We start from the raw sequence: 10,498 nt of genomic DNA, 5'->3' as shown, positions 1-10,498 counted from the left end.
ACAATTTGTCACAGATAGAATTAACAGAGTTGTAAAAATACATTGACGAGAATCTAGCCAAGAACTTCATTCATCATTCAAAGTTGTCAATTGGGACACCAATCTTATTTGTGAAGAAAAAAGATGGCTTGCTGTGGATGTGCGTGGATTATCGAGGTCTCAACAAGGTGACAAAGAAGAATCATTATCCATTACCTTTGATATCAGGTCTTCTAAAGCATCTTGGGTATACAAGGATCTTTATAAAGATTGATCTAAGGAGAGCTTATAACCTCGTGTGAATCAAAGAAGGAAACAAATGGAAGATAACTTTCCGTATAAGATATGGGTATTTTGAATATAATGTCATACCTTTTGGTCTTACTAATGCTTCGACAGTCTTTCAACACATGAAGAATGATATGTTTTGAGAGCACCTTGATGATTTTGTTGACATCTATCTAGATAATATTTTGATATTTTCTAAGAATATAAAAGAGCATGAGAAATATGTTCTTCTGGTCTTTGAAAGACTCTCCAAGTGAGGACTTTATGCCAAGTTAGAAAAGTGCTTGTTTAACCAAACTAAGATGGAATTTTTGGGATACATTGCAACTACCGAAGGCTTGAAGATGGATCCTAAGAAGGTGGAAGCAATCATATCATGAGAAGTTCCAAAGACGATTAGAGATGTACAATGCTTTCTTGGCTTTGCTAACTTCTATCAGATCTTCATGAAGAATTATTCTCAAGTTGCTGCTCTGCTCACTTGGTTGACATGTAAAGACAAGCTTGAATGGAGACCTCTAGCGGAAAAAACATTTCAAGATCTTAAGACAATATTTACTATGGCTCCAATCTTGATACATCCAAACTTTGCAAAGGCCTTCTATTTAAAGACTAATGCTTCATATTTTGCTATAAGAAATGTACTTTTGTAGATAGGTGCAAACAAGAAGCTTCATCTAGTTGCATTCTACTCTCAAAAGTTTTCTGCTGTCGAGATCAACTATGAGATCCACGATAAAGAACTTCTTGTGATAGTGGATTCTTTCCAAGAGTGGTGTCACTTTCTCGAAGGAGTTGCGCAACTAGTCACCATATACACGGATCACAAGAATTTTGAGTACTTCATGTCGGTTTGGGTTCTAAATTATTGTCAAGCTTGATGGAATATGTTACTATCCAGGTTTGACTTTGTTATTACTTATTGGCCTTGAAAGCAATAAGGACTATCCGATGCATTATCAACGAGATTGTATCTAGCACCAAAGGCTGGAGAAGTAGTGTTTGATCAATAGTGTACAACATTGTTGAAGTCGAAATAATTCAAGCTTTGCTCTGCTATAGTACCAATTGATGCTGACTTCTTCAACCAAGTACGTACTACAACTATTAGAAATTCTGTAGTCCTCAATATCTTGCAACGTATCAATAATGATAAATTCAAGGTGGAAGGAGATCTTTTATACTTTGAGAAGTGGTTGTATATTCTAAAGGGACCAACATAACTCCCAGTTCTCCAATCTTGATATGACTTTCTAACTACAGGACATTTTGGATTCAATAAGACCTTGGAACTTATTCTCAAGATTTTTGGTGGCTCCAAATGTGGAAGGATGTCAAGGATTTTGTCCTCTCCTATGACATTTATTCAAGATCCAAGAACTCTCGGCATCGTCCTTATGGTCTTCTTCAACCATTACCTATTCCACATCGGCCATGGTCTTCAGTTTCCATGGACTTCATTACGGACCTGCCGCCATCGAATTCATTTGACAACATCTTTGTTATGGTAGATCGGCTTACAAAGTTGGCACACTTTGTCCTTTATTAGAAAACATCGTCAATCAAAGACACAGCAAGGCTCTTCTTTGATAGTGTGTATTGATATCATGGTTTATCAGATAATATCACGTCGGATCGAGGAATCAAAGTTTTGGAGATCTCTCTTTGAGATATTGAAGGTGGATATCAAGCTTTCTTCGACTTTCCATCCTCAAACTAACGGCCAAATAGAACGAGTGAATCAAACTTTAGAGCAATATTTATGATGTAGCATCAACTATCAGCAAGGTGATTGGACTGCATATCTATTGTTAGTCGAGTTTGCATATAACAACATCCTTCATGCATCGATTCAATAAACACCATTCTTTTCCAACTATAGGTATCATCCGAAGCTTGATTTGTTGAATCCGTCAACTAGTAACAACCCGGCAGCTAAAGAATTTGTGAAACAATTATCAGAGCTTCAAACTACGTTGAAGCTTCAATTGCAAATTGCCCAAGAAGCTTACAAGGCATCCACAGACTAATTTCAGAATCAAGCACCTACTTTCAAAATTAGAGATAAAGTATGACTACTTTGATGGAATATCAAAACCAAGCAGCCATGTGATAAGTTGGACTACCGAAGATTGGGACCATTTGTCATCCAGAAGCAAATCAATCCAATGGCATACTGTCTAGGGTTACTGGCTACTATAAAAGGTACACCTAGTCTTTCATGTTTCTTTATGGGAGCCTTATTGAGAGTCATCTTTTCGTCGAAGAGTATAATGTCCACCACCTAGTATTGAAATTGAGAACCATGAAGAATATGAGATAGAAAAGGTACTAGATTTGTAGTGTAAGTGGAGGAAATTGGAGTACCTATGCATTAGAGAGGCAATGATATCAATGAGTGTACATGGGAACTAGCAAAAAATCTTATTAATGCATCTCAAAAGGTACAAGATTTTTATCGACTCTATCTTTAGAAATTTAAGCCTTTTTGATGAAAGTTTTTCTAGTGAAGTCCCTTCTCCTTGAAGCCTCTTAATCCTCAGCCTTACAAAGAAGAGAGAGAAGGAATCTCTAAAAGACATAGTTAAAGACTATAAATCTGTAACTTGAGCCCATTCTTCCATGTTTAGTGCTTATTTTTTCGATTTGATATGGATAGCCAAGAGATAGATACCATATCAATCATATCCTCTCAACCGAGTATCTCATGAAGACGACCCCAAGATGAAGAACCACATGTACCACGAAGACAACGGAGGATACATAGTAATAGGTTGTTAGTGATTGTGCTTGAGGTAGAACCTGCCTATGGTGATCTTCTCGAAGGAGTTTTTGCAAGGTATTTTTACAATAAAGACACGGAAGTTCATGCCTAGTTAGAAATTGAAGGTATAGGATACTATCGTTGATTACAAGGACCAATGAACTACTTGCCATGCAAACAACAATTGGAGTATATTGCAGACACTATGGGACAAATTTTTAACTTCTTATATTGGTACCACCTCGCAATAGGAGTGCTTCTCAGAGACCTCAAAGTTAAAGGGGGAGGGGGTGATGTCAAGGACATATACTAGGAAGTTGTAGAAGATTCTAGAAGGTTTTAAAGAAGCTTTGTAGTTTGTAGAAGCTACTTGAGAAGTTTTCAAGCTCGCGGAAGTTGCTTGAGAAGCTTCCTAATTCGTAGAAGCTGCTTGAGAAGCTTCGTAGTTTGTGGAAGCTATTGAGAAGCTTTTTAGTTTGTAGTATATATAAGAACCGAGACTAAGGGGATCCTTAGTCTCGACCACATACCTCTTGGAACTTTAGCTCACCTCTCTAGTATTGTTCTTGTACTTATCTGATTAATCTAGTTCTTGCCGATTCTTCTTAAGCTTCTTGTTTAGATTTCTAGTCAGTATTCTAAATTTGTGACACTAAGGGCTTTATCAATCTAATCTATGTTGCAAGCAAGGTTTTGGAATTCAACAACATAGATAGTAGGTGATCATGGCTCTTACTATAATTATTGTAGTTTTTTTTATTATTTTTTTTTATTTTTTTATGCCTATCACTCTTGAACTTTGATAATAATACAAAAAATGTATTGATAAGAATGAAGAAGGACTTACTTTTGCCTATAAACATAGTATTTATTAAAAAACTATGTATAAATATTTTATAAGCTATATGACATGCATTTAATTTGCTTGTCACATATCTAATTTGTAGTAATAGTTTTTGATGTGTACACTATATGACCAACTTATAATACAAATCAACTAAATGTGCAACATGTGACTAATTTTTTAGCTAAGTTGTCAACCTACTAATTACGCATTACCATATGTAAAAATTATAAAGCTTTTAAAAAGCTTTTCAATGAGATATAATTTTTTTAATATACTTCTACTTCTATTTAATTCTACTTATCTAAACTTACTAAAATTTAGATTAAATACCTTTGATCTATTCATTTCATGTTGGAATTATCTTTATGAATACTTAATATTCTAATAGCTTTTAGTTATGTGGATTAAAAAGTCTTATATTACAAAATATAAATCTATTAGCTTCTTCATTTTTACCGTTAGTATCTTCTAAATGCAGTAGAGAGAATTTACATCTTACAATCTTGACTTAGAGTCTTGCACATGTGTACACTTTAATATAATAAGGACTTATAGCATTACATTAGATTATTGCACCTTGTCTAACTATTCAATATATAGATATTTTTTTGGTAAAGCATTCATATTTTTATTTTATAACCTAGATATACATATGATACATCAATTAAATATTTCAATTCAATTAACTATAAGCATAGTATTTCTACAAGATTATGTTTTTGGCTTTCATTATATACAATACCTAAAAAATTAGATTTTTGTAATCATCATGTATATAATATCAATTATAAGTGGTAACTAATTTAAATAATTTATTTTTATAGAAAAAACATATAATAAAAGATCTTTTTATTGCCAAATGTTTATTTTTATTAAAAGTAGTTTTTCAAAATAAAATTTTAAAAAATTTATAAAATTTATAAGAAATATATTATTTTAAAATTTATAATATTTTTGATATTTATAATCATTTGAATAATTATTTACTATATATATGTATATATATATATACATACAAATATATATACATCATATACATACATACATACATTTACAAAAGTTATATTATTTGGTTTCAAAAATAAATTACTTTAAAAATTTTCACCTAGAATTATCAAGTATATTTATAATCATGGTGTAGTGTTAGAAATATTTGTATGAATTTGATAAAAATGAAGAAGTTTCAGAAAATTCGTGAAATAAAATTAAAACTAGTATAAAATTACAAAATTATTTTAAATTTCTATTCATTGAAATAAACCAGAGATTTTTTTTTTTTTTTTTATTAATTCTTTAAGCATATGCTTTTCATAATTAAAGAAGATTATTCTAGATGAGTTGGATTGGATCCTTCGTTCATGGGGGGGGGGAATCCAGCATCATCCACGATCCCTCATCCACATAGTCACTCTATGTCACTGGCAAATTCATTCGTTCACTTATTATCCATGGAACCATCCCATCCATAATATCATTCATCCAATGAGCCAAGGGCCAGAATCTTGAAAGTTCTTGGAAGGCCAATCTTGCTGTGGAACTATCGCTCTTCCGACTCATCGCTACTCGCAATGCGATCATCAATTCATTGTTTTGACGCTGCCAATTGACAGTCGGATGATGCTGTCCAACTCAGTTAGTCTGAGGCTCTATCTTCATGATTGAACAGTTTACTGGCCTGGATTTGAAGAACTGATCTGTCTAGTATTTTTCTTGCTGTCTTAGGCTATGTTTGCGAGGTTTAGAGTTGTGGGATTGTGGGGTCAGTCGTTTTTTGGAATTTACTAGAGTGATTAGTATTTTTAAGATGGATTTTTCGATTGTGACTATGTTTAGGTTGGGTTGATGTTGGGTTGAGAGTATAGAGTTAGGGCTGGAAGTTTGGGCGGAGCTAGGGAGTATGTGGAGGTGAGTTTATGAGTGAGTGAGTGAAGAGGCGAGGTCAAGAAAGAGGATGAATTTCGGAGGTGATGGTTCGGCTGGGACGAATTTGCGCCGAGATCCCTTCAAATCGTCAGGTATAATCCTTTCCTGCTTCTCGTCTTTCTCAGGTTGAATCTGTCTCAATTCCATTTTGCAGCCTGCGTTTGAATTTCAAATTAAAGCACGCTGGCTGAATCGTGGATTTTTTTTTCATTATGTCTTGAAGGTCTTTGAATTTTATCAGTAAGGTTCTGAGAAACACTTTTTCTGAAGTGTACCATCATGTAGTTAAGCTATGTATACGATTCACTTTTCAGGGATACAGCCCCAATTTGTCTTGTGAAGCTGTTGTTGATCACGATGTAGCAAATTGAGAAACACTTAGCCGCAGTGATATTGAAGTACCCTGTGGTCCCCGTCCTGGAATGTCGATGATTCGTATAGTGAATATGGGTTTTGTGCAGTGGGAAAAGGTGCTGGACAGAGGAGACGGCAAGCAGCCTTAACTGTTGGAAAAGACCGACGGGAGTCTGTTGTTCGGGCGAAGCGGCTGAGAAGGGCAGATCCTGCAGAGCAATGGGATGGTGATGCCATGCATATTGTTACAGATGGCGCAGATGATGAAGCTGCATACAAAGACCTCGAGGACAAAACTGTCGCTGCTGTTCTCAACCTCAAAGACTTGTACGCTCAGCGTTTTTTTCTCTGAGTGTCTATTTAATCAAATCATCGTTTGTCTTAAATCTGTATATGCTGTTGTGATTGTTGAATGCAGTTAACATGATAAATGTGTGTATGCCAACTGATAAGATTCTTTGCATCGTATTTTCACTACAAGAATAAGAAGTGAGTGTTAAGCTCATTGCATTCTGGCGAATAATTTCTGTATGGACTTTTCCTCGTCTTTGCAGTCACAGTTTACCGTCAAAGTCTCTGGACGGTGCGATTTTTATACTTCGATACAGCTCTTATTTTCTTGATTCAATGCGAGTGACTCACTTTGTTGTGGCTTTGTAAAGAGCAAAAGAAAACACTGCAAAGAGAATAGAGGCTTTGCAGATCTTGAGGCGACTATTGTCGTGCTCTGCGTATCCACCAGTTCATGTTGCTGTGCAAGCTGGTGTTGTGCCTCTTCTTGTCGATTGCCTGGGTTTGGATGCCACTGAAGATCAGGTATATCTTTGAACTTGGTATCACAGTAATGCTGTGGTCATTGCAATTCAGTTAATCATTATGATTGTGCTCTTACGTGTGTGCGTTTGTAGAAGCGATGATTTCTGCAATGATACGGGCCGCTAGTCATTTTGTACATTGACATGTTTTTTTGTGATATTTCTTGTAGCTGTTAGAGGCAGCATGGTGCTTGACCAACATTGCCTCTGGAGATCCTGAACAAACACGTGCTGTGAAGCCAGCGTTGCCTCTTCTTATCATTCGTCTTGGAGGTCAGGATCTACTTCTATGAAATACCGGCAATGCAAACAAGACTTGCATTTATAATGCTGCGATTGAGGAGAAGGGCGACTAGAAAATATTTTGGCATTAACTCCACCTGTTTGAAGTTTCTCTTTGATGGTATACATGGAGACAGCATGTAATAGATATGAGACATTGTTTTCAGAAGTTTCCATAACTTGCGGTTCTAGTCAGATTACATGATACATTGTCGTTGGCAAGCTCTTCATTTTATCTTACAGCATAGCTTGATTTACCATGGTCTTAATGCCGTGATAACTGGTTGTGTAAATATCTGAGGCCTCGGAATTGTTAAGGTTCAGTGGTGCTGGTTGTAGAGAGCAAGTTTTAAAGCGTGTACGTTATGGATTTGATGAAGGCAGAGAATACTCCAGCCCAGGTGGTAGAGCAGTGTGCTTGGGCAATCGGCAATGTGGCTGGAGAAGCGGAAGACCTACGCGATTGTTTGTTTCAACTAGGTGCTCTTTCTGCACTGGCGCGCAATCTCTCCTCTCCCATAATCACTCTGGCTCGCACAGCTGCTTGGGCTTTATCGAACCTTATTAAGGTAGCTTAGTTTCATGATGCTTCCATTGTGCAAGTCAAGTGAAGAGCAATTGACTTCATCTCAAAATAACTTTGTGCTTATACTATGTGTTTGTGCTCTAAGTTTTAAGTTTTTGCTGAGGTCACGCACAATGATTATTTTTCTGTTGCAATCATCGTCGATGAATAAATCGTGGCTTCATTTTCATGGCCTTCTTGCAGGGACCCAACCCTAGAGCAGTGTTAGAGCTCATGGAAATGGACGGCATTATTGATATTCTTGGTCGACTCGTATCAAACGGGTAGGCTTTCTTCGTCATTGTCTATTCTAGTTTGTGCTGTACTATGAAATAGATTGCGGGGAATCTGTCTGCTTTCGGAGGCAATTGCTGTGTTGGATATATATTTTGTATCCTACAAATTTTTGCAGATGAATTGTTGCTTTGGTCACTAGTGTGACAAAAACATTTTCACTCGGGATGAGTGCATCCTGAGCTGAGTGTTGATGCGCACCGGTTTTTTCTTGACGTTGGTACGTACTATTTTGTGGTCTCCAGGGATGACGAATTGGTGGTGGAAGTTGCGTGGGTTCTGGTCTACGTGACATCCATGTCTGATGTACATTGTAGTCAAATCATCCATGCTGGTCTTCTCGCACCTCTTGTGGCCCGCCTGACCCATTGCCGCCGACATCACCCTTTAATGATACCGGTATCGTTTCTATGCCAAAGTTGTATATCTTTTGTCGGCTCTTCTGTTCCACTGTTTTGCATGATTGTTGATCCTTTATGTGTTCGAGGTGTATCGTGTATTAACGTATTTGTCAGGCTCCACGGGGCTCCTATTGACATTTGTCCTTGGAATTCATGTCGGAAGATTCTACGATGCATCGGTAACATTGTAGCCAGTGACAATTCGAAGTGTGATGATGTGTTACTTGCTGGTCAGTCCCTTCCAGGTGAGTGCTCCTCTCATATGTTCCACTTTAATATTCCAAGATATAATTTAAATGTTGAATACATTTTTGATAGTGGAAACAACCTTGGTTTTGTTCCGCCTTCCTCCCGTTCTCTATCCCTGTTATTGAATTTTCCCTACGTGTCCACAATCATCAAGCTGTGAGAGTAAATATAAAGTATTCCCTGGGATGTATTATTTAAAGCTTCTTGTTTGAACAGGTGGAATTATTGGTGCCCTAGCAAGAATTTTAGAGACTGGACAACGGACTCTGCAGAAGGTGTTTTCTTACGCTTTGAGACATTGTACTACTTTGAATGTTGTGCACCCATAATTCATCAAGTGTAGGATTTGTTTTTTGCTTGTTTTCAGCTCCTGTCCAAGAAACAACTGATTTTAGACAATTTTTTGATCGAAAGGGCATGGCTAGTTTTGTATGTGATGAGTGTAAAGCAAAAATAGGAAGGAAACTCCACGTCCTTTTAAATCTAAAAGTTGAGGTACTGCGTTGATTTTTATTAGTGATTAAAATGCCTGGTAAGAGTAACGTAATTAGTAGCAATGTTATTCAACCAACTCAATTTCTCTGGATCTGATATTTTACAAATCTGGCTGCAGGAAGCCGCGTGGGTAGTCTCTAACTTGGCAGCTGGCTCTATCTCACACAAAGTGGCAGTGTTCAAAGGGGGTGTTGTTCCTCCACTTCTGCATTTGCTAGCCACGTCAGCATTTGACGTTAGGAAAGAGGCAGCTTATGCCCTAGGGAATTTATGTGTGGCCCCACGTGAGCAAGGAGCAGAAGGAAAACCCATTTTGGAGCACTTGACAGTGTTGGTGGACCGGGGTTGCCTTATGGGCTTCATAGCCCTTGTAAAGTCTCCTGATTTAGAAGCTGCTAAACTTGGGCTGCAGTTTCTAGAGCTGGTAAGGAAAATGAATGTGACCCTAAATTTCGAAGTTTCTGTGCATTTGTTCTTATGAGAGTCTCATCCTCTGGGATTCAATTATATAGGTTATGCGGGCATTGCCTAATGGGAAAGGCCCAAAGCTTGTTGAGAAAGAAGATGGCATTGCTGCTATGGAGGAGCTTCAGTTTCATGACAATGAAGAGCTGCGTATCATGTCCAATATATTGGTTGATCAGTATTTTGGTGAAGACTACGGCTTCGAAGAGGAGCTTGAATCAGGTGATATGAGGACCGAGGATGACTCAGAGTATCCACCTTGGCGGAGAGGTGGGTTAGCTGGTTAATTAGGAGGAAATTTATGGATAAGCGGTTCGTCCAATCAATCTTAGTTGTGATGCTTGTAATGTAATCATATAGTTACAAAATCTGATTTGCACTTCTATGCTGAGTTCCTTCCTAGATAAAGATTAGGTCGTCAGCATGTCGCAATGGTTATGTGCTTACTGAAGATGGTGTGTACAGTCGATCTCAATTCAAGGTCACTTTTAAATTGCTACGATTGGTCTTAGGTCTCGGAATATCATTCAGGCACAGACCACATCAAGCACATTGGTTTGTTCAACTGGGTTGTTATTTCATACTAGACTATATCACAATGTCACCCCTTTTAGATTAATACATGTGCTGTGCTGAAGTTCTGAAAATCAAATCGTTCAACTAAATAGTATGTGTGTGGCCTCGCTTTCATCTTAACACGTATTGATGAAAGAGAGAATTGTAGTTTTTTTCATATAAAATTGAGTACCATTCCAATATTTCAAAACACGTTGCCTT

At 37.1% G+C, this 10,498-nt stretch overlaps 1 protein-coding gene across 1 annotated transcript; it reads left to right on the top strand.

The window, feature by feature from the left end:
- Positions 1-5,388: 5,388 nt before the first annotated feature.
- LOC112274343 (importin subunit alpha-9) lies at positions 5,389-10,220 on the top strand. Its single transcript, XM_024503763.3, has 11 exons — positions 5,389-5,893; positions 6,263-6,482; positions 6,818-6,971; positions 7,141-7,243; positions 7,637-7,821; positions 8,022-8,101; positions 8,357-8,510; positions 8,676-8,757; positions 8,978-9,036; positions 9,375-9,680; positions 9,769-10,220. Exons 1-11 carry the CDS (start codon positions 5,830-5,832, stop codon positions 10,006-10,008), a joined length of 1,647 nt encoding a protein of 548 aa, XP_024359531.1. The 5' UTR covers positions 5,389-5,829; the 3' UTR covers positions 10,009-10,220.
- Positions 10,221-10,498: the final 278 nt, after the last annotated feature.

The sequence above is a fragment of the Physcomitrium patens genome, chromosome 21, assembly GCF_059467195.1.
Source record: "Physcomitrium patens ecotype Gransden chromosome 21, ASM5946719v1, whole genome shotgun sequence".
NCBI classification, from domain to species: domain Eukaryota; kingdom Viridiplantae; phylum Streptophyta; class Bryopsida; order Funariales; family Funariaceae; genus Physcomitrium; species Physcomitrium patens.
The sequence above is the reverse complement of the archived record's forward strand: the minus strand, read 5'-3'. Positions and strand labels throughout refer to the sequence as shown.